Source organism: Meleagris gallopavo, chromosome 21, assembly GCF_905368555.1.
Source record: "Meleagris gallopavo chromosome 21, MGAL_WU_HG_1.1, whole genome shotgun sequence".
NCBI classification, from domain to species: Eukaryota; Metazoa; Chordata; class Aves; order Galliformes; family Phasianidae; genus Meleagris; species Meleagris gallopavo.
The window spans coordinates 9,187,420-9,212,283 of NC_139424.1; the positions used below are offsets into that span (position 1 = coordinate 9,187,420).

At 38.0% G+C, this 24,864-nt stretch overlaps 1 protein-coding gene across 1 annotated transcript; it reads right to left on the minus strand.

The window, feature by feature from the left end:
* Positions 1-18,597, minus strand: NOS2 (nitric oxide synthase 2). The gene is given in 28 exon segments (NM_001303213.1): positions 1-829; positions 1,383-1,577; positions 2,278-2,426; positions 3,046-3,167; positions 3,775-3,862; positions 4,155-4,365; positions 5,178-5,341; positions 5,970-6,148; positions 7,048-7,126; positions 7,543-7,675; positions 8,197-8,371; positions 8,466-8,515; positions 8,964-9,068; positions 9,320-9,464; positions 9,783-9,865; positions 10,247-10,441; positions 11,067-11,168; positions 11,565-11,739; positions 12,327-12,466; positions 12,795-12,936; positions 13,332-13,423; positions 13,806-13,968; positions 15,631-15,779; positions 15,866-15,988; positions 16,545-16,623; positions 16,969-17,144; positions 18,373-18,422; positions 18,559-18,597. Coding segments are annotated over 26 exon segments (3,411 nt in total). The 5' UTR covers positions 17,076-17,144; positions 18,373-18,422; positions 18,559-18,597; the 3' UTR covers positions 1-763.
* Between the last annotated feature and the right edge of the window lie 6,267 nt (positions 18,598-24,864).

Genomic DNA, 24,864 nt, shown 5'->3' on the forward strand with positions numbered 1-24,864 from the left:
TTAATAATAAAGGTATTTTTTATTACAAACAAATCAAGTAAAGTCAGAGCATAGAAATCAGATGTACAAAGTGCTTTTGAATTTTCTGAACCTCATTACTATAGGCTCTGTAACAACAAAAATTCAGGTTGGAGTACCTGAACTACATAGAGCAGAAATCAAACTGCTACCTCCTCACATGTATACATCTGAATGTATGCAGCAGGTATTTCCACTCATAAGCCATTGTATTTTATCACATTTGCAAGAGTTCCTTCAGATACAACAAATCACTGGACATTTCCAAGTGCCACAACTTTGAAGATAATACGCACAGTAAAACAATAATATAAATAAATTCAAACAGATAAATAGTCAATTAAAACAAACAAACAAACAACAATAAATCACTTCCCACAATAGCAAAAAACTAAAAAAAAGTCACTAATAGCAGAAAAAACTCTCTGAATTTTCCTGGTGACTAGGTTTTATATGTTTTGTATCTACAAAAGATGACAGACCTATACTAACCCTGATAGAATTAAAAAATAATTGGCATCTTCAATATTACATTAATCTATTAAAAGAAGTCTGAGAACAACAAAAGTTAAATTTCATATTTTTCTTATTTAAGGCTAAGGCTTAGAAGTCAAATCCTACCATTAGATGTGCAGCATTTAGCACGAATAAAGAAGAGGATTCGATCCCTTGATTTTTGAAAACAACAACAAATGTGCAAATATCATGTACAGTCTGTTGGTTCATGCCCATGGTTGCAAATCTCTTATGTTCTTTTAACTTCATGTGGGAACACAGCCCCAAATATATCTTCATGGTATCGCTTTTGGCTCTGAAGAAGAAAACAAACAACAAAAATCCAAGAGATGAATCTTTCTGTGACATTTAAGTAGCATTCATATGACTAATTCTGTGATGGTGGACTTTCTTGCTGCCAATAAAGGAACCAAATTACAGACACACAAGCTCCAGACAAGTTCTGCTGACAGAACAGTCCTACAAAGCCAGCCATACTCAGACACTGTGCTTTCAGTGACTGCCCCATTACTTTCTTAAACTCACATTCCTATTTTGGTACAAAAAAGTGTCAAACTTTTGATGCTCTGGAGACATCACAAAGCTAATGCCCAGGATCAAAAGAGGGACAGTGGGCAAAACGGTAGTATGTAAGAGAGGAGCATGACATGACATTTATACAACCTAACCAAACAGCAACCATGCATTTTAGACCATGGCAGGTAGTCTAAGCTGATCAGTTAAGCACTTCTCTTTAGCATGCTGCTGAAAAGAAACTAATTGCAGCCTGTAAGATCTGGAGTGTGACTCTGAAACCTGTGTTGGAGCACTGTCTGAATGGAAAGAATGCCTTCTACATCACACAATACCTTTAGCTGGAAGAAATACTCTTCTGCCTGCTTCTCTGTGTGGTCCAGGTTTTTTACAAGCATCCTCTTCAAAGTCTGAGCAACATCTCTGGCCATGCGTACATCTCCACAGACATACAGATGCCCTTCCTCTTTATGCAAGATATTACACACTTTGGTTTCCAACTCATTTTGAAGAATATCTTGAACATAGACCTTAGAAACAGAAAAAAAAAAAATCATTAGAAAAGATCTCTTTCATGCTACTTTGTCTATTGGCCTTTCCAAATTCAGTGTGGACCTACACAGGAAGGTTCAATACATCCTAACTATTCCATTTGTTGCACAACAGCAAAGGAGAGGAAAAATGTCTTAAATGCTCTCTCTACAATCCCCAGATTGGAAGGCTGGGCTTGTCCTTGATTAAACCAGAGTATGCTAAGAGACTTTTATTTAGAACCAATTACCACTGCCAAAGATTCCTGACTTGCTAGAGAGGCAAGACAGCTAAAAAGGGTACTGAAATGGTGACAAATGATGGAGCCAACTCATTTCCAACTCACAGGCTACTCATATCCTGCAAAATGTAACGTTTCCAAAAGTGTTCCAGCTTCTAATTTCAAAGGACGTTTTGCACTCAAAGGTTTAATTGTATGTCTACTACACCTATCAATAAGGCAGTGAGGACTTAAAATACATATGTACATATATGCTGCTCATTCAGAAGTGAACAGTGAGAGGCTCCTTTGCTTTGGAGGAATGGGGCCTTTTGTCACTCGTTCACAATGCACTGATGCTAACAGTTTTGTTTTGCTTTGTTCTGTTTTTCAATAAAATTGTTAAAGAGCCCAAACATTAACTTGAGGGACTCTTCCTAAAGGGGCCAGCTCTTAAAGAACAAAAGAACCAGCCTTACTTTAGGTTGACCAGGTAACCTGGAGTAAGCTGTAAAAACTTCTTTCAGAACTCCTTTTCTCTTCATTTCTTCAACTTCTTCTTTGTAGATATGATCCATATCTGGCTGCCGGCAGCCAAACAGTAATATCATGTCACCAGCTTTGATCCCTGAAAGCAATATCAGACAGTTATTTTGGCTTGCCTAGTAAGGCCTACTATCTCATACCACTGCCCCCAGAGAGAGCCCTGTCATATCAACTTAGTTGGGCAATGTAACCACTGGTTCTAATTAGACTTTCTTGCTAAAACTCTGAGGAGTATATGTGCATGAGTGACAGCTCCTGATTTTAAGTCTGCATTAGGACTGAATCTGCCTGATACTTCAAAGTACTATGTGGAATCACCTACTGAAGCACATTTTCCAAGCAGGATGATAGAGACAGGCCTCAGCATTTCCTCTCTGCATTATGGCCCCTTTGTGAGAGCTGAGCAGGTGCAGAACATGTAGTACTAATGCACATAGGCTACTCCCTCTAGGTGACCAAATACCTTAAGACCATCAGAATGGTCTTGTGTGGGATGGAATTATTGGCTAATGTTTAATGTTTGATTCAGTCTTGCGATGACAAATCTCTACATAGGTAATTAGCTAAAGTTTAGAAGTCTCCACCAGTTCTGCAGTTCTCCAAACAAAACCTCCACCTGAAGAGATTTTCTTTGGAGGACTATGGATGTCTTCTGGCTGGCTGAGTTTTGGCCTCCCCCAAGTGGCAGTCCCTGTAAGTACCTTTCTTTTCCAAGTCATAGAGACGCTGCTGCCAGAAACTTCTGAATGGAGCAATTCCTGTTCCTGGGCCAATAAGAATGCACGGCTTGGCTGGCTCCTTTGGGAGCTGGAATCCATCAGCACTAACATGCAAACATATGTTAATTAGGTAAAGTAAAACTCAGAATAAAAGCATTCCTAGAAAGCTGACAGAATGATACCTAGTGATCATCTGTGCTGCCTTGATTCTTCTCTTATTATGTTTTGTATGAGAGGATAAATGTATCTTGAAGGACTGAAGAATCAGATTCTCTAGTTTTTTACAAAATAAACATTGATAAGTGCCCAGTGATTTAGGAGAGTAACCATCAGTGATTTTGTAGAAACAACAATTGGCTTCAGCCCTTACCCAAGGTCACAAGGTACGGCTGAAATACATGTTAGAAAACAGTACGTGATCACTTCTAACCCTTTGCCCCCTCGTTTTCTCCAACCCATCTGCACCACAGTACGTATGGTGTTAACACTTGGGAGGAACTAAGAAAACGTCTCTAATGGACTTCTAAAAGCATTGAACAATTTCCTTCATTAGAATCCAATAAAATTTCCATTAGTTTCCTGAAAATTTAATGGGAATTAACTTCAGGAGACATCTAGGGAAAGAAACTTCACTGAACTATACAGCAAGTATTTGCCTAGTGATTCTTGTTCCATGATTTTCCTTGGCTTCTTCCTATGGCATCCGCTCACCTGCGCACAAAGCAAGGGACTGTTTCATTGAGAGCTATTTTGTTCAGCCACGTGCTGCAGACTCCATGGTGCAATGGCCCTTGTCCATCTAATCAGAGGAAAGGAAAATTATTTGTAAGCATTCAAAAGCTGTTTGTTTTTTAAAAGACATAGTTTTTACTTAACATTATGCTTATAAACAAGGATATAAATGATCTAGTAATCATTTATAAAACAAGGACATACCAATGATGCACTATTTTAACAAATCCTGAAACAGTATGAGTATCTGTACTGCTATGTCCTATTCTGCACGTATCACAACACAAACTTTCTGCTACCACAACACAGACTAAATATCATTTAATTGAGAAAGAAATTTAAAAAACACAATTCATTACCTCTTGTCCTGTAGTTTACCACAGCAACCGTCAGATGAATCTCTCTGGGTGTCATGTCACAGGAGGAACTGACAGAGTAGTATCTGGGTTTCAGAAGTGGCAGCTGAGTCAGTAAGAAAGCTGTTGAGACTTCAGCAGAAGGAAACTCTTCCAGGACCTCCAGGATGTTTGGGCTGTTGTAAAACTTCCATTTATTGTATTCTTCTGTGCTCTAAAAGCCAAAAGCCACCATCACAATGTTACCAGGCCATGCTGAGTTCAGGAAAGCAAGGATGTTTGAAAAGTAACTTTTAAAATAAGACTCCTACTTTATATTCAATTAAATATGCAATAAACTGCAAATCAGCAGAGAATTCTCAAAACCATCCCTATCAGGAAATCTATTAGGGTTTCCTGAAAATTAGTTTGATTTTTGGAAACAGAAATATCCACTATAATTTTTCTCACATATACGTTCTCTCAGAGTGGATATAGAAATTGAAGTAGAAGCTGTTTTTCAGCCCCCTGGCTATGGGATATCTAGAAAACTGCGTAGGCTCGGGTCTGGTTGAGCACTTACTGAGTGCTTGCTGATCCCAGCAGAACAAAGCAGTTACCACAGCTATGAGTCTTTGGTTACTTGAATTGACATTGCTTCTACTTTATTGGTATCAAATTCCACAACAAAAATACCTAGCAGCTCCTCTGCAACCTCTCTCTCTCTGCAAATGCTGAGACTTTTTAATGGTATCTCATCAGAAACCACCAGGGCAGGCAAGAGAAACAGGCAGGCAAAATGATCCACCCATAACCATACAGGAAATACCAGATCTGAAGAAAACTCTCAATTCCCACGCATAAGTTAAACCATAAGATCACTCTTTCTTTCTCTCACTGTGGTTGGTTTAACACGCTCACAGAATATGTAACAGAGGAATGGAAATCAAACACCATCACTACAAGCATTTCTAAAACTTCTGCTTTAGAAGGGCACCAAATGATCCATTATGTAGCACGTTTAGTGTAACTTCAGCCTATACTTACATGACATAAAACTTCCAGCCTCTGTTTGTCTCCTTCCGCTGTTACCAGCTGGGAGAGTTTTTTTAGAAATTGTTGGGAGGGTGGAGTAGTGATATCAAGTAAATATGTCAAAGCCTGGGAGAGTGTGCAAGCTGGAATCTTTTTCTCATTTGCCCAATAGCCACCTGGAAACAAGGGAAGTAGAAGATCATGTGGCAATTCCCAAGGCATTTAACAACTGTAGTGCTTTACAAAACTCAGTGTCTTTTAAAATATGGCTTCTGATTAGGTTGCATAAAGATCTGGACCACAGGAAAATGTGAGCTTTCAAGCTTTTTGCGAGTAGAGAATCTGATGCAGAGAACCACACTGTAATAAAGCACTATGTTTTAAGCAAAAAGAATGACAGAAATCATCTTTCTGTGTGTTAAGAGTCCCATGATTTCACAGACTGCAGCTACTAAGATGTAAAAAAAATGGTCATGACATGTAAATCTATTTTAAGACATTGATATGTAACAATGATAAGGAAACTGTAGACTAATTTCACTGCAGTCAATAGCCAATTTAGGAACTGAATCAGAAATAGTGTCGGCCCAAAATATTGGACAACACTGTTGAAGTTACCATGAACTGTCTTAGTACATAAAAACAGAATCTAGAATTAGAGGAATACCTAAAAGCATCAGCAAAATCCTAGTGAAACTTAAAAGGAGGATAATATAATCAAATTCAGCCTATAAAAATTCTCATGAATTTTACGAAAACCCATCAAATATCCTCTGTTATCAAATGTGAAGGGAACCAACTTACCTTCAGAACAGGTTTCAAGTCTGATAGTCTGATCAGCTGGAGGGGCATCCTTAACACGTGCAATGAGGCTGTGGACTAATTCTGGCTGGTTGCCTGGGAAAATCCCAATATGTTCTCCAGGCAGGTAGTGCACTTCCTGATTAGACTCACAGGAAAGCTTAACTAGAATGGTAACACGACTAGATATAGAAAAAAAGAGATCATTTAGATCATGATTACGTTGACAGGAATTCCCTCAAATTACATAGAAAAGACAAAAATGTGAAGTGACAGTTGGCAAGGACTTACTGTTCATTATCAAATTATCAGATCAGCTTAGTAATTCATGGAGACTTAAACAAAAACAGTATGGACATGTGAAGGACTTCTATGAAAACAAATAAGATACTGAAGTGCTGCCTGATCTGTCCAGTATGCCTGCAGTCAGCCAATGGCAGGAAGTGCAGATCTACTGAAGTCTGAATAGCTCACACATTACAGCAGCTCAGAGTACATCCTGTAAGACGTCTGCATTTAGAACAGGGATGAAAGAGACTTCCTGAAGGATGCTGAAGAGGCATTCACGGATGCTATTTCTAAGACAGATGCCAGTGCACTTATTATCTTTTTGTATTTTTATGTTGTCTTGTCTCAGCTTGCTTTGTAGTACAACCCATAGCAGCTTCTTGTACTGTATCTCTTTCCACCCTCAACTTTTTTTTTCCCTCTATTAAGGGGCAATTTGGTTTTTCCTAAATAAAGTCAATATTTGTCTGGCATGTAGCAGATCAAGCAAAGGAGAGGGACCTTACACCTGAGCTTCCACAATTAGTAGATATCAAAGGGCCATATTCATCAAGTTATTTAGTTCCCTCTGCTGCCAGAGACTCCACTGGGAAATCAGCTACTATCTACACAGAAGCAAAGTCCTTAACTATTGTTGTGGTCTGGTGATCATGATTTACTTCTACAAAGGATGGTACAAAATTTGAATATATTTCTCAGTAACATAGGGAAGAGATGTATACAACTAAACATTTTAATTGTTTAAGATTTTAATAAAATGTACTGCAATATTCAAAGAAATGAGGAATCATACCTGGATTTGAAACTCTGAAGATTCTGTCTGAATTTCAGCTTCATGGGAATTATATCCTTTGCATGAATGTCTGCCAGTGCTGTTGAGAAAAGAGGACATGACTAATGAAAAATTCTGTCATTAGGTTTGTTTAATAAATCTTCCAAGAATACAGAGAAAAGAACTGAACCACACCTGCTCTAAAACACCATGGACTTCTCGTCAGCCACATGTCCCTTATGCACAGCTTCTCTGACTAAAAGTATCTCAACTCTAATTCTTCTGGGATTATCAAAACATATATCAGCTCTGGTATTCTGATGTTTTTGTGCTGGAAGATGTAATGACTTATTCAGTGTAAAATGATATCTTTTTTTCTTTGACCACTGTTTCATTACAGGAATTCTACCATCCAGCTGTAGTATGACTGTTACCAACATCAGACAACCTTTCCAATCCAGACGTAAAGTAAATGAAGTAAAATTGATAGAGGAAGCAGAAAGTCAGAACAGATACCTTTAGTCAAGTCCATGGTTTGAGAGTCATGTACTATCCTATATTTCTTAGGATTCCAGCTGTCATCTGATGTGTATATCTCAGGTAACTGAATACTGTTTTTCCCACGGATATCAAAAATGTCACAGGCAGTCTAGAAAAAAGTAGTAATTATGACTATTCATGGAAAATAAATACTCAGTGTTGTCATATGTTTGTTGTTCATCTGCTGGTGCTATATTTATGGGGAGATTTCAGTTTCACTGACTGCTGTTATTTATTGAATTTGTTGAATTCAGTAATGCTATAGGATTTCATCAAGTTTTCACTTCTACATCAATCTAGCTAAAAAAAAAAAAAAAGATCTACTTAGCAAAATTAAGAGATCTGATGCTATTGTCCTTACTTATACTGGGCATCTGGGCATCTCATTATCCAAAAGTTTTTGTGGAACTTTATGTGAATACTAACAAATTACAGAAAAGGGATCTCATTTCCCCTTCCATTTAGATAAGCAGCAGATGAAAGGGAAGTTCAAAATTCAGATAACAATCCATCTCTGCTTTCCTTCATTATTCTCTATTTTTCTGGGATGTTTCTTCTGGGCTTTGGAAGACCAAAATAATTGAAATGAATGAATTAACTAATATATAAGCTAGATATTTATGTAGTCACCTTGAATGCAATGACCGCCCACGTGCGAAAGGCTTCTTCTTGACCATTGAGTTCATCTCCTTCACCCACTGGAGTGAGCTGCAAAGCCCCCAGCTGGGACAGTTTTTGGTCAATGGCATGAGCAAAGGCACAGAACTCAGGATACATGGTGGACCCCAAGCCAAACACAGCATATCTGCAGAAGAAGATACAAATAAGACTACTATGTTATGGTGAATGAAATATAAAAGGATTCATCTTAAGTAAACAAAATAACAAATTATTTTTACCTAATTTTTTTTCTCAGCAATTTCATGGTGAGCAAGGCGTTCTTTAATGTCTGTATAAAAATTCAAACATTTAATGTTAGAAAAATACTCTTTCATTTAAAAGAGAAGTGAGACTCTGATCTACACCTTACTTACATACATAGAAATGAAAGACTGACTTTAAAACACAGAATACACTGAGATGAAAGGGACCCAAAAAATAATCAAATCCAATTCCTGGCTCCACAAAAGATTACTTAAAAATTAAACCATACATCTGAGAGTGTTGCCTAAATACATCTTGAACTGCAGCATCTTGGTGCCATGGCCACTTCCCTAAGTAGCCTGGTCCAGTGCCCAATTATACTCTTAGTAAGAAACCCTCTCCTATTTCTCAGTCTTAACTTCCCCTGAAGCAGCTTCATGCTGTTCCCTCAGGTCCATAACTGGTTCAGAGAGAACTCTGAAGTGCTCATCTCAGCATTCTCTGAGCTGAGTTGCTTCTGAGGCAAACAGTACCTTTCCATTATTTGGAGAATCTCCATTTCCAAAAGTGCTGGTAACCACTAAAAGAAGTGTTTCTTTTTCCAAGTCACTGATGTTGTAATCATCCATGCACAGAATCTGGAAGATATAAAACTCATGAGAAACTGCTAGGAGACATAAGAACTCGTATTAGATCTCTTTGTTGTCAGATGACTGTTGACCAATCTTACAAGGCATTATTCTATACAAAAGAAGTCAAAATCTAAGGTCTAACTTAGATTTAGCAGACGTACAAAACACAGGCTTAGAGAATGAAAAATCTCACAGAAACTGATAAAACTAGGCAAACTTCATCTTCCGTTTAGTTTAAGTGACCTATATTTCCTTACCTTAGTGTTGAAGGCACAGCTGAACAAACTGCACAGATTGTTGGCTAATGTTTCTGATTTCCCAGTCTCTGTTGCATAGATCACAGTCACCTTGGACCTGGCTGCCATTGTTTTTCGCAGGAGCAATGACGCAAAGAGTACAGCCCTGAGAAAAAAAAAAGCACATCGTGTATCATTTTGAATATAGCTATGTAGAAATTCAGACTGATGCACAAGCAGTTTGCTAGATAAGGCTCATTTTGAGCATGGGTATTCCCTGGAAGATTGTTAAGAAGCAATACAATATAGAAAGCTCTGAATAAGAACATTAGATATGAGCATTACCTAAGCGTATACATGCAAGTCTATAATTCAAACAGACCAGGTCATCCCTACTGTAATAATTATCAAAAACATGTGTAAGAGAAGCACCAGAAAAATAGAATATTTCAACAAAATCATGATGTTTATTTGAACAACTTACTTGGCCAAAACGCTCAACTTTATTTCTCTTTTCTTTGGCCTACGGGTCTCATCATGCCAGATGTGTGTTTTCCATGCATCCACCTTCAATTAAAAAAAAACTGCGTTTCAGATAAGAAATGCAAAACAACAAATATACAATTTGCGTACAGTTGAAAGGGACAGATTTGACAATATCAACATCTATGATTTGCTGCCTGTACAAATACTGACCAGTCTCTACAGCACTAAATTGCATTATATTTATAGCCTAGGGATTCAACAGAACTAAACTTATCTCCTCGCACAGTAAAAGAGAAATTGCTTGCTCTTTCATGAATTTATCCAGCAAACTTTGATTTGTATGTACCAAGACTAAGAGCAGTATGAGGAATAGGAGCTTTTCATTCAGACTCTTCTGTATCTCACATTATCATCTGCACTGCTGAAGTTGTCTGCTAGAATCTTTATTTTTTTGACGTGTACCTGGTAGTAAAAGAAGGGAGTGAGGACATAGTTCAACATCTCCTGGTGGAACACAGGAGTTATGCTCCCTGACATAGGAGGTACAATCCACACCCAGTCAGCTGGGCAGCCTCCTCGCACACGGTACTCATTCTGCATGTATTTCATGAAGGACTCAGCAGCTGAGTGATGATCCATGATAGTAACATTTTGTTTCTAGAATAATTGCAAAAAGAGAAATATATATTAAAAAGTCCATTCCATAGTTAAAGTAATCCTTTTGCTTGCTTAATATTCCAAGGAATTTATACAGTGTTGGGAAATACCTACTACTAACAACTACAAAATGAAGATGTAGGTGGACCTTTGACTAAGAATTTTATTAAGTCCTTTTTTATTTATTTTTAACATCAGCATTTTACCTTTCCAGCATTGAGAATGCATGCTGAAAAGCCTATGTTTCATTTTCACCCATCTTTCATAATGCCATGATATCTTAAAAAGACTGTAATTGTGAATGAAATACATGAATTCCATGGCTTTATATACATTTTGACACTTAGACATCTGGGCTAATAAGATGAACAATCCTGCCTTTAGCTTCCTTTTTGTTTTTTTCTCCCTCTCCCCTCTATCCGAGTTTTTTTCTGGCAGCAACAGGGCATTTAATTCCCCTGCTTTCCCAGACATAGACAAATAATAACTACATTGGAATTATATTGGTAATCTCCTGTACATTGAGTGCTGGCCCACTGGCACTATATTTGTATATAGCTGTTGGAAGTGAAATGAAAAAACACAGTATTCAAAGTGTTTCCAGATACCAGACTCACTGACTTACCTGGAAGCTATGAAGCACAGCCACATTTATCTCTACAACAGCTCGGTCCTTCCACAATGATGCAAGTTTGTTTGTTTCCAGTCCCATTCTTCTTCCAACCTCCTATAATTGGAAAAGAGAGAGAAAAGGGAAAAGCAAATTTACTATGCTCTATATACATGTCATGATTTCTCCACCTCATCACATTAACATGCAGATAAAAGTATTCGAGAAATGTCAGTCTTACGCTGGACAAAGTGAGAGCCACATATACTTGGTATTAGAGGTATCATGAGGCCTCTATTCTGGTTTGGAGAAGGAAGAGGGGCTCTGCTGGACCAAATGATTAGAGAATGACAGCATCTGGTTCTAAGTCATTATTATTAATTTGCAGAGGGAAGGAGCCCAAGACCTGCAACTAACATCAAGGACTCCATTGCCTTTTCAGCAGCAGACTGGAACTAATAACAAACCCATTCTCTTCTCAGAGTCACAAAATCCCTCATTTCAGGAGATTACCTTCAGGATATTGTACCGCTGTACATCACAGAAGTCTCGCACTCCAATCTCTGTTCCCATGTACCAGCCGTTGAAAGGACATGCAGTAAATTCCAGGCCTCCCACCTCAAGGAGCATGTTGGCAACAGCAGGTAGAGCATACCACTTCAGATCCAACTCCTTAAACCATTCATATCTGTTAAATAAACATTTAATTTGTTACTTTATGTATTCCTCCGTTAGGCAACAACCAGAAAAGCCCAGGAAGTGAAAGATCACTGTCTCTAGGGAGACCGACCCATGAAGCAATCTGCAAAAGCTTGTAACAAAGTTTTCGCATACAACGTGGTAACTGGGAATGGCCTGCTGAGGAAATTGAGGAACAGTATGACAGAGTTCTGCAATCTGCAGCCTGCTTCCAAAGCAAACATGAAGCAAGAAACAAAGAAAAGAAAAAAAAAGCAACAAGCATTTTGTTGCAAGTGCAACCATATTTTACATGCGTATTCTACTGGCATAAGAAGCTATGCTGTTTTTGTTTGTTTTTTAATTCTGGATCTGATTGAAATGGAGAATATTAAAAAAAAATCCAACAGAACTACCATAGACTTTGTTAATTTAAATCTCATTTTACTGTTCTAACAGGCATTTTGTCTTTCAGGACAATTTACTATAATTTCATCCTAACAAAGAACTCAGAAAATGATGCCGCAAGCACAGGATAAGCACCTGCCACGGTGAGGCGGAGGCAAAAATGCAATTCGCTAAACCTGGTATGCTTACTTTGGATGCTCCATTGGCACTTCAAGGATAATCTCTGGCGGGTATTCAAATATTTCTGGATCTTGGCCGTTTGCTTGGAGAATGAGTGGAACTACATCAAAGCGGCCATATTTCGGCTTCCACCCAAGCTCAATGCACAACTGTAAGAAAAGAAAGTGAATTTCTTTTTTGAAGTCCTCCCCCCTGTTAACCCTCTGAGGTACATTCTCAGTGCTAAAGGTTGTCTTCCCACTCAAATAAGACCAAGATTTAAGAGGAGTTTTAGCTCTGTTCTGAGATGGAGGGGAGTATTTCACTGCATAGTAACAAACTGTTGTTTCAGCCTGCACCTAGAATCTGTGGGGCAGGAAATAAATAGCTCCCTCCCAGACTGCATTAAAAAAAAACAAACAAACAAGAAAAATAAATGAAACATGGGTGAGTTCATCAAGATGGGAAACAGTTATGATTCTGTATTTGGAACTATACCTTTGTGAACTCCACACTTGCAGGGTCTCCTATGATAGACCCATCTGGCATTTGATATCCAGCGTATCGGATGAGCTGGCTGTTCCACACACGGAAATCATGTTTCCCATCAGTCCTCTGAGGGAAGATGGTGATGGCTGATCTGCTCAGAGAAATGATCAAACCCAATTACATCACAGCAGCACATCAAACACATTCTGATTATTAAGATACAAATTGTTACTGGCAGCAATTATTTTATATTTCTAAAATAAACATCATTAAGAATAGAATCATTCATTCTTCCCACCCATCTCCCCAAGTCTTCAAATCATTTATTTCCCCAGGAATTATGAAGGTTTTTTGCAACATTAGCCACAAATGATAAAAACTTTCAACATGGTTGAGGGTGCATGTGAGAGGATCAGAAGAATTAAGAGCAGAGACAAGCTGTCAAAATGTTTAGATAGATCACATCAGGTCCACTGCGGAATTCTGAATCCAGATCTAGATGGAATTTTTGTTATTTAAAATTCAAATGAAATAAAAGAGACCTACCTTATATTTCCATTGTTTGTGGCATACTGAATATGGCGACAGATATATTCAAACATTTCCTTGGCTGTTTTACAATCACGTGCATCAAATACCTGTATGTTTCCCCCAAAAAGGTAAAGAAAAAAAATAACTTGAAAGAGTAATACAAGCATGTTATTTTTCTAACACAGTTAAGGATAGGAAATCAGTATTTCTCAATTCACTTCTAGGAAAGGTTTATTTTTACCATTCTTTTATTTTCACATGTAACAACCCTCCAAGCCCAAGAGATGGACCTGCTTCCATAACTTGATTGGTTCTTAACTGTAGCCAATCCTATATAAATTTTCCTTCTACTATGGAGCAGAGAAGTACAAGAAAATATTGATTTTATGATATGGACAGGAAAGACAGTCCTCAGTTGAAGCAATTGGCACATTTTACCAATGTGCAGCAGCTAGCTATTCAGCCATAATTTTTAGAGTCATAAGCTACCTGTAGATTGGACCACTGAATTCTCCCAATACACCTTGGAGCATTCCTCCAGGCCTGTTTGGCAGCAAAGATCAGTTCATCCTTTGTCAGATGGTAGGTTCCTGTTGTTTCTATCTGTTTGGTCACTGTTTCTAGTCGGGCCAGGTGCTCTTCTATTTTTAACCTGTTGAACAGGAAACAGCCATGAAAAGAAACAATGAAAATTTCATTACTTACAACTGATCTAAATTGCAGATGCCTCTTTTGTTCACCATCATCAGCTCCCTGCATCCTCTGTATTGCACCACACTTCTGTCCCCAAAATACAACTATTATCTACTGCAATAGCCTGAAGTCTGAATTTTTTTTATCGAAAGCAGTGGGTATTCCAGGTAAAGGGATGAGTTAAATACATAGGGTTCTAACTGAGGTCTGATCTAGTGACTTTTTTGTGGCTTCTGAATTTAGGAATTGGCCTTACTGAGTACAAATGACAGCTTACTAGCTCCATGAAGAAAGTACCACAATAGAAACTCAACTAGTAACACTGCACTGCCCTTTCACCACCCAATGCAAATATCCATTGATGACGAGTTTTTCTGTGCAAATTTTCAGTTTAAATTTGGATCTTCCAGACTAGTTTGGTAAAAATGTCAAACACAATCAAATAGAACTTAGAAAATAGACCAGCTTCAGCCCAGCATGGGAATACACTGACTGTTCCCTCAAAGTTCAATTACTTTCACAGGGTCAGAAGTCTTCTGAGCAAAGTAAGATTTTGACACAAAAAAAAGGAAGTGCTGAGCAATTATTTTGTTAAGGAAACCAACTCTAATTTTTTTTTAGTTTGATAATAGAAAATGAAGTCAAAACATTAGCAAATATTTATCACAGCACAGACAAAAATTGTTTTGTTGGTCTACAGACAGAATGAAAATAGCTTGCACTGTCTGAGAGTTTTCACATTTTCAACAAGATGAAAGATCAAGGGCAAGCACATAAGACAGTGTAAATCAGTGTGATCAAATACCACAAGCACAGAGATGTGAAAATGTAATACTCTGGCAAGTAATCATAGTCTGTATGTAAAACAGGGATTTTCTGGAATAAGCTTTGTAGAAGAGTTCAAAGTCTCTAAAGAAGAAGCCATTATGTGGCTGAGTCCCTTTGAAAGCCCAATAATATTTTATAGTGAAATACGCAAATGCCAAATTGTCACTGAAAGCTTGTCACTTGAAAACTTTGTCACTGCAAATTCTTGGACCTCAGGCAGCTCTTCCAGCTTTTCCTGCAAAAAGATCTCTCTGCACCATCTCTATTTTTGTAAAAACAAACCAATTCTGAAGCTAAAGCATTGCTCTCAGCATGCTCAGTAACCTTATGATGATGCAAGACAACAGAGCAAGGTTGAGAAGCTCTGTGGTATCAACTGTCCTTCCATACTTTGGCCAAAGCCTTGAAAACATACAATAAAAGAACACAGAGAAAAGGTGCTTGGAACAGCACAAACTACAAGCATTACCCACATGTCTAAAACTAATCTGAGTAGGGGATAATCCCATTAACATCCAATGTTAAGAAAACAGAAAGTCACATTCTGGAAGAGCCCTGAAGAACCTGCTTATTCTAGTATACTATAATGCAGCACACCCTGAAGGGATGGGGCTGAGAAATGCACTGAAAGAGTCCACGGTAGTAACCTCTAGACCTAGAATTGCAGAAGCAGAATATGAAGTGCAATAATGATTCTGTTCACATTTTTTAATAATCACCTCTTTCCTAGTCCCACACACAGGTAGGGAGGTAGAGGACTTTTATTCCAAAAATGAAGATACAGTTAGCTTACTCTTTAAATGAACTGTAGTACTGCTTGACAAAGTCTATTGCCTGAGGCAGAAGCTCTGCTGGAGGAACTGGCCCGTCTCTAGTGCCTCTCACCAGGCCCTTTGGGGTCATGAGTGCTCCTTGGCAAGCTTTGGTCCGACAGTTGATAACCTGAAAAATAATAACATTTTAAAAAGCAATGTTGCACTACAGATCTTCAGAAAGTTTAGAAAAATTGCTATAGGTTTCTGTCTTACCTCCTTTGCTGTCAGGTGTAATGTGTCAAGAAGGCTGGATCCGTTTTCCAAGTTCCTTACTTTTACATGTCTAGGACATCTTGATATTTGGTTTGAAGCTTTGATACCATTTTGTGGGGGTTTCTGGCCATAGAAAAGGTAAAAATACACACTGTTTTCACACCTATCATATCATTCATATCATAATGCTTCAATTTTATTTTTATGTTACTATTGAATACTACAATTTAAAGGCAAAGACTGACGTGCTCTTCTCCAACAGGACTATTTATTCATTTTAGTACAGAACTATTGAACTGATCTACAGTTTGATATGAAACAGCCAAAAGTGTTTTTGTACTAACAAAACAGTATTTGCCACTACAAACAGCTTTGTAATTTCAAAGTCATAGTCTCGGGAAAAAAAAAGCAAATCAGACAAAATTAGAGAAAGGACAAAGCTTGGGTTTCAAAGGAATAAAGGAATTTGGCACTGCAGTCCTACTGAGCCAGGTACCTGGCATCAAGACTTTTTCATTCAGAAAAGAGCTTTCATCCAAAGATCTCACATCACCCCTACCCTCATGTAACCACAGTTACTCCTTGCGTGAGAACTCTGAAAGGTTCTGAGCAGCAAGCACAACCTGTGTGAACTGTCAGTACCAGTGAAACTAGAAACAGATCCCTCTCCATCACTGACCTCTGCTGAAGTGATTATAGGTGACATCTCCATCTGCTTCTTGCTTAGGCTGTGTAATTTGGCATCATCTTTCACAAAGCTTTAAAAGACAAAAAGACAATACAATAGAATGCAATATGCTTAGTTTCTACTTTTATGTTTTTATAGCACACAAACGCCTCCAAAGCATACATGTAACCATTATAGCATACCAGATAAATTTAGAACCATGACAGTTAACTACAATGCTTTATTTCCTCAATGATGTATACAAAAGCTTAAATGTACCTCAGTAAACCAACACCACCTTACTAAATCAACACCACCCAATGCCCCCAGGGACAACCGCTCTTTTGTTAAAGTTACTGCAGTGGAAGCACACAACAGTATCTTTCCTTTTCAAACAAAAGCAAAACCACAGAACTATTACAGACAGAGATCTTACCCATGGAACTTTGTATCTTTCTCCACGTTATTATTGATATCCTTCTCTTCAGAGGACTGGTTCTTAACAACTCGAGGTTTGAATGCAAACTGCCATGGGCACAGCATTTTGTACACTTTATTTATGCTTTTACTTCACAGTGCTGAAATCTTGTTTTGTGTGATGTGGGAACGCTTCTGAGGAAAGAAAAAAACCACAAGGTCAGTTTTTGACTAAGAAGGTAACTCCCTTTAAGAGGATGCAGAAACTGCAGATTAGCAAATTTATCTAATAACTTTCAGCATTTAAAAAGGAAAAATTACTTGATACTTATAGTAATGACACACTGACAAGGAGAACTGTTATTTTTAGTAATGCCACAGCCATGTTTTACCCGATTATTAGGTAAATAATAGCCTAAGACAGCCAACACATCCATGCTTAAATTCTCTGAAAGACACACACCTTGAAATGCTCTTTGTTTTTCAAGTTTGTAATGTGTCATTTAATGTTGTACTAATTCATGTCACAGTATCTGTGCAAGAAGAAAAGGATGTAAAATTTTGCTGTTATTCATACGATTATCATCAGAAAAAAAATATCTTAAATTAAATCAAAGCATTTTGCAATATATTCAGTTGCCTGAACCCAATGGAATTCTAAGATGCTGAATTCTGTATTTTGTGAGATATGTATACATGGCTCTACTTGAATGTAAAATCTAGCATTTACATAAGACTGTAAGCAGCTTATTTTTATTTACTATAACATAGATTTTCTGCCAAAGGGAGATTTTTGTGCCAGTGAAGGTGTGTCAGGAAAAAAGGAGGAAAGCAAAAAATTGCTTGGTAAAGCAGAATTAGTCGCAGAGTTTGTATGGTTCCTAACAGTCACATTTTAGGCTCCCAGGATGCTGTGTGCTGTAAAATCACACAGGAAAACAAATGAATGTAACTATCTGTGCAGAAACTGAAAGGTGCTAGAACTTGTCTGTTAACCCAAGTATAAAAATACACAGTGTGCAATAAGCATTTGTGTATTGTTACAAAATAGGAACAAATCTAGATCAGTATATTGCAATAAAAAAATGCTGCAGTGCGCCTGTGTGTTATTACAAATTATATTGCTGTGAATCATTTTAAAGCATGCAAAAATGAAGAGAGAAGAAGAAAAACAAAGAAAAGGAAAGATGAGAAAAAAAGAAAAAAGAGAAATAAGAAACAAAGAGAAAAATAAAGAGAGCAGTAAGGAGGGTGAAAGAAAAAGCAGGTACCAGAGAAAACAAGAGAGAAAAGAAAGACATTAAAAAGGATGCTCCTATTTTCCATTCATTGGCAATTAGTATAATAACTTGCTTGCATTTTACGCTTTCACAACAGAGTTGCTCAAAGAACATTTATGGTATTACCCATTACATCCACAAACCTTTAAAGTCTGCTGGAAGAGGGATGAAGTTTTCAGAGTAGCAGGATAGCCTGAAAATAAAAGAGGAGACTGATTCCAATATTTTGCTTTGAAAAAGGAAATAAAATAGTTTGTTATACAGTTATTCCATTTTGCAAGCTGCAGCAAATGAAAAGCCAATAGAGCAATGAGACACAGTGCCCTTACCGCGTCTTTGTGAGAGATGTTTCCAAACCTGCTAGGAGAGGGACTTCTCTGTGCAAGTTGCCTTCTTTCAGTCTCTCCTGCTCTGTATCCCTCCTGTGAGGCCAAAGCATTTTATATACCCTAGAGCTATGCATGCAAAATAGCAGATTGAGACTACAAATAGACAGTGGTCAAAGGGGGAATCCCTAAAATTCCCACACTCTCTGAGAATGGGAGGGCACGTAGCCAATGTGCTGCTACTGCATCACATATTTACTAGCCAGTGACGAGCTGTGACTAATTCTTTGGTCTTACAAGTATCCCTTCCCTCACGCAAAGTATGCTGCAATTCTGACTCCTACAGTTCCCAGTCGTAGCTGCAGTACAACACAGGAAACAGTTTTTCAGGCAATGTTAAAATGGAAAAAATATACATGAAGGAGCTCATATTGTACCCGTAGGTGGCTGTTCTCCTGTACGTTCAGCTAGGGGCTGCAGGACTAACCCTGTGACTTTCATAAAGAATTTAGAGTAATTTTACAGAATCATAGACCTTAAGGAAATTGACCACTAAAGCATTTAATTAAACACTTATAACTTAAGACAGGTATTTTAACATGAATATACACTTGGTAATATATTAGTTCCTTATTTTTGGTATAATCTTAAGGGACTTCTATCAATAGAGCATTTGTAGAACTCTTTCCTCTGCAAGTTTCCATATTGTAGTCATTGCTGTCTGTGAGGTTTGCCCTTTTGTGCTCTACCCACATGTTAACTTGGAAGGAAACTGCAACTCCCTGAAAGTATAAATCATTCACATAATGTTGTATATGTAAACACCAGAAGGACGGACAGATGATGAAGGTGGGACTACTGAGCTGATTTTAGACAAAATGTGGATATAAATACAGTACAGAGTTGGGTCTCCCCTCGAGTTCTAAAAGGCACAAGCAATCTGGGATCTGACATACAGAGCATAGAGCTTTTATGGAGCTGCTGACTCAGAAATGCTGTGGTATGTCAGTACCAAAGTCTCAAGGACTTTATCCTAGTTGTTTCTTCATGAGTATTATGTATGACTGAATAACGCTATGTTACAAAACTTCTTGGGTGCTTCAAATTACAGTAGCAATGACAGAAAGATTTACAAGTACTGATCAAGGGTCTGCAGAAATTTGGCACAAGGGTATACAAGAAACAGGGAAACAGATTCTCTTTTCATCTGCCACTTTTCTACTGGGCAAGCTTGGGCAAGGCATTTTTTTCTCTATGTCTCAGTTTGCTATTTAGAAGTGAATATTAAGTGCTTGTGTAAGGCACTCAGATGAGGTTACATGTACCTGGGTTCATGCATGAATACACCTGTATTTATATCACATTCAGGGCTGGAAGAGAAGAATTTCTTGAAACAGAGACCTGAGTTGTCTATAGTTTGAGCATTCATCTGCTTGATTGTATCATGTTTGTGTTCTTCGCATTCACTGCTCATGAATGTTCACATTTTTTTAATAACTGTGTGCGTCAATGGTCAAATTCAAAGTGTCTGAACTGTAAGAAAAGTTCAGAAATGAAAAAACAAGGTTACATTAATCTAACATTTGCTCTTTTGTCAGGATTTAAAAATTGCGTGGATTCTTTCATTTTTTATTAAATCTAAATTTAATAAATTTAAATTTATTAAAGCATAGAGAATCTTCACATAGTACTGAAAAAAGATGCATCTTTGTAGATATTCAAATGATTTCAATTTCTAAGATTTTATTATACATCCTTCCTGCTTCTCCTTGATTGGAGACCACTGAAAATAAAGAAAGGCTACACAGGGATTTGGTAAGAAAAGTCACATTTAGAATTACCAGAAGAGGAGGAACATCTTTCCCCATGAGCACTGTTTATAGTACTGGCAGTAGATACAGCCATTCAGTGAACTGTTTATTCACCAGTTTTTCAAGCAGGACCTATTCTTTTACTCACAAAATCAGCAACAAAAATCTCACCACACATTTCTTAGGTGGAGCCAGAGATTAGCAAAACAAGCTCATAGTGCCCTCCTTCCAAAACATTCCATGGTGTCTGCAATATTCCTTCATCAGAAAACCAATTCCACAGATTTTGTTTTATTGCCACTTCTGCCTCTGCCAAACAAGATGCAAGAAGTACTTGCTCTTCTTGTATTAACTTTGATGAAAGAGGTGCCCTTTCAGAACAGAATGTTTGACCTATTCTGCAATTTCATAAAAAATCAAGTCACATTTTTTGACTGCAATATTCTGCATCAACTTAAGAAGCTGTACTCTTGAAAACATTAAATAACAAACTGTATTTGTATGGCTGCTTCTCAGAGATCAGACAAATGTAAGTCCTAAAAGGTCTACTAAACTCAGGGAAAGCTGATGATAATGAGCTTATTTTATTAACTTCACGTATCCCAAAAGACAACTTTTCCACTGTTCCAACTCTTCCTAAATCACTAGAGATTTTCTTCTAATTTCTCTTGCCTATCTAATCTACTTGAGACATCCCCACGCTGATCTTTCAGAAACATTCCATACAACATCACAAACTAGAAATGTAATACTGCAGCCATCTCTGAACATTTGTCATCTCAGAAGATCTAAGACTTTAAACATTTGACCTATAGAATCAAAGAAAGGTTTGGGTTGGATGGGACCTTAAAAATCATTGAGTTCCAAACCCCTGCTATAGGCAGGGGCACTTCCCCTCTTGCTCAAGTTGCTCACAGCCCCATCCAGCCTGGCCTTGAGTGCTTTCAGGGAGGGGGTATCCACAGTCTTTGCTGGACAACCTGTTCCTCACGTGTCTCACCACCCTCACAGTAAAAAACTTCTTCCTGATGTCTAGTCTAAGTCTACCTCTTCTAGTTTATAACCATTTCCCCTTGTCCTTTTGCTAGCCTCCCTTATAAAAAGTACCTCCCTGTCTTTTCTTCAGGCCCCCTTCAGGTACTGGAAGGCCACTATAAGGTCTCTTTGAAGCCTTCTCTTCTCCAGGCTGAAGAGCCCCAGCTCTCTCAGCTCATCCCTGTAGGGCAGATGCTCCAGCCCTCTGATCATCTTTGCAGCCCTCTTCTGGACCTGCTCCAACAGCTCCATGTCCTTCTTGTGTTGGGGACTTCAGAACTGGACGCAGTACTCCAGGTGGGGTCTTACAAGAGCGGAGTAAAGGGGCAGAATTACCTTTCTCAACCTACTCATCATGCTTCTCCTGATGCTACCCAGGATGTGGTTGGCAAACCTACAATAGGGATGAGGTATTCCATTTTCATTTACGAACTTTATGCATTTCCTTCTCCTGGAAATGTACTCTGTCTCCTGCTTTATTCTTTTTGATTAACCTCACTGGTTGAACAGAAAATTTGGTCCTTAAAGCACCAGTAGCATAGAAGCATTAAAAAAGAATAGCAAAAGACCCCATGTGGAAGCCAGTCCATATAGATTAGCCTGTTAGCGAGATCGGCTGTAACCAAGTTATCTTTGAAACACCAGGAAAGTGCAAGTGAGTACAAGGAGCAAAACTCACAGCAAAAGAACTCTGTCTAATTACTTGAGATGAGATACCAATAAGATTAAGGTGATCAGTTAAAAGGGAGTCAGATCAGACAATGAAAGACCATTGTCATTACGGAAATGGACTCATGCTCCTCAGTAAAACATTCATTATGTTCCTTTGTGGTACAACTGATTTAAATCATTTGACTCATTAAGGATATTTCAACAATTCAATTTCTGTTTCTTTTCCAAGCTGAAGTTCCTTTTTCTTCATCAGCTATTCATGCTTGCTTGTTGTCACTTGACTACAGAAAAGACATCAATTCCCTGGCAACACCTCACTATGTGTTACATGCTTAAAAAAGATCTAAGAGACGTAGTTTCTCTATGTGCAGTATCCCATGCCTGTAACAACCTGACACTGAGCTACAAGAAAACGCTTCCTTACTTTGTCGGCTCAGATTTAAGTAAATATGTAAACAGTGGTGAGGATTTGTGCCATTGACTGGGCGTGAGGAGAGTGTCTACAGGTCTGCTTGCTAGCAATTTCAGGCTTTTGATTCAGAAATGTTTCCTGTCAATAAATAAATAAATTAATTAAAGCTGTTCCCAAACTCCTACACTACATACCAAATGTACCAGAAATTGAAGAGAAAGCCTGTGACACATGGACTGTGAAAAACCAAGAGCTGTATGATGAAAACTCCTCAGAAGTTACAGGAGTCCCATCTCTTCCATTGGTCTTATTTCTCACTGCTCACTAGTCTCACTTGGGTATGCTAAAGTGTCATTGGCCTTAAAGCTCTACTGGGTGAAATATGTTGAAAATGTCCTTTCACTACAGAATGGAGATGGAAACAGTGACAAGTGTACATACCACAGAGAATTACAAAATAACATAGACTAGAAATTTCTACTTCCTCACACTCTTCTTCTTCAACTGTCTAATAGAGACATGGAAAAAGAGCCTATTTTTTTGTCATAATATAAGACTTCAAACTGATTGATTTGCTGCAATTAATTTAGGTGAAAAAATGTAGAAGCCATAAACTGGAATCACAGACTCAGGTTGAGACACTTTGCACAAGCAGGATCCCAAATCTACTGTCCAGACCGTTTTTACTTTATGCACATTCGAGGTATATTAAAAACCAGTTTTAGGGTGAAAAGTATAAGGTTTCATTTGCCATCTCCCAGTCTAGGCAAACAATGACGAGGCAAAGTGGAAAATTTCATGATGTTAACACCAGAGTGAAAATGAAAGCTAGAAAAACTATGCCAGTAAACCCATCCCTTCCTGCCTACAAATTGTAAGAGTCAGGTCATGTCTAGAAGTGCAGCAATATCATAAAATCCCTTAATCGGTCATTTTTTCAAAAAATTCCTGGGTGTGGACATAACAAGGAAGTAGAGGAGGACAAAAGCAATCAGACAACCAATAATCACATTTCTCTGTGCCTGAGTGCACGTTGCCTCAAGCTGACATGTCTTCCAAAAAGTACTGACTCAGAATTGCAGCAGCAAAGGCCAGTTACGAGCAGATTTAAAGCAAAAAAGTAAAACAGCACCTGGCAGTTGACTGGTAGTCTGTATGTGGCTGTCCGCTGGGCTCTGCGCCCTGCATTCCATGACATAATTTCATTACATTTAGCCTACTGAACACTTTACTCTCAGGACCATAAAGGAAAGCTGGCACATGGATGGGGAAAATGCACAGAACTAGGTTTCTCACCTCTGGTACTGCAATTTGTGTTTGTCATAGCTGTAGTGTAAAGAAATGTGACATTACAACTATCTCATGCAAAACCATATTTTTTCCCTAAGAACTAACAGTGAGCTACAAAATAGCAAATGTGCTCTTATTTAGTGATAACAGACCACTGACTGATCTTGGAAGGGTACAGAACTCTACATCAAGACCAAACCATATAAGAGACTTGAATACCATTTTTCATGAATGAAATCTGTAAGTATCCGTGCCAAAATTAAGAACAAACACTTCAAAATGTTAAAAATACATAAAACAAAATGGAAGTCAAGCTAAAATTCAGCCCAGGAAATAACAGGGGCTACTTTTATGTAGCATGACTACATTCTGCAATTCTGTGCTCTTTTTTATCCAAAGATAATAAAATATCATTAAAATAAATACTTTTCTTTTTAAATATATCTCAGCACATTCCCTTTAGAAAGTGAAGGAAAACACAGTCAGCTGCTGTATTATTTCTCATAGGAATACACTAGAAATATAATGAAAACAGTGCACTTTCACAGAAACTACTCAGAAATCTCCTGAGAAGTTGAATAGAGAATGATAAAGTTTTGGAGGTCGATTTAGCCACTCTATAAAACATTAGGGTTATAATTCTATGTTATCATGGAGGTTGGATCAGTATACCTTTCCACCAAGTCATACTTCTACCCCATCTCTGCTATTTTTCTCTCCCTACTTGGTTTCTAAAAGCCAGCAGGAAACTTTTCTCAAAAATTGCCTAATATTTCTGTGTTGATACTGTCTCTGCCCACTTATCTGTTTGATAAGAAAAGAGATTAAAAGTATGGGTAGACCAGGAAGGAAAACACCATGGGAACATTTCCCACATCTAGAAAAGCAAAATCTCATTCTCCTGACCACATTAATTACCTACTTACCTACCTTTTGTATCCACCCTGGTTGTGGCTCAGTGCTATCTCTAAGCCCACAGACTAGCCTTCTGAAACAAAGCAACGTTTAAGAAAAATTCAAATCTGGAAAAGGGACCTGAGATCAGCCTTGGACAGCCTCAGTTTTCAGTCTTTGACAGCCCATCTTCAC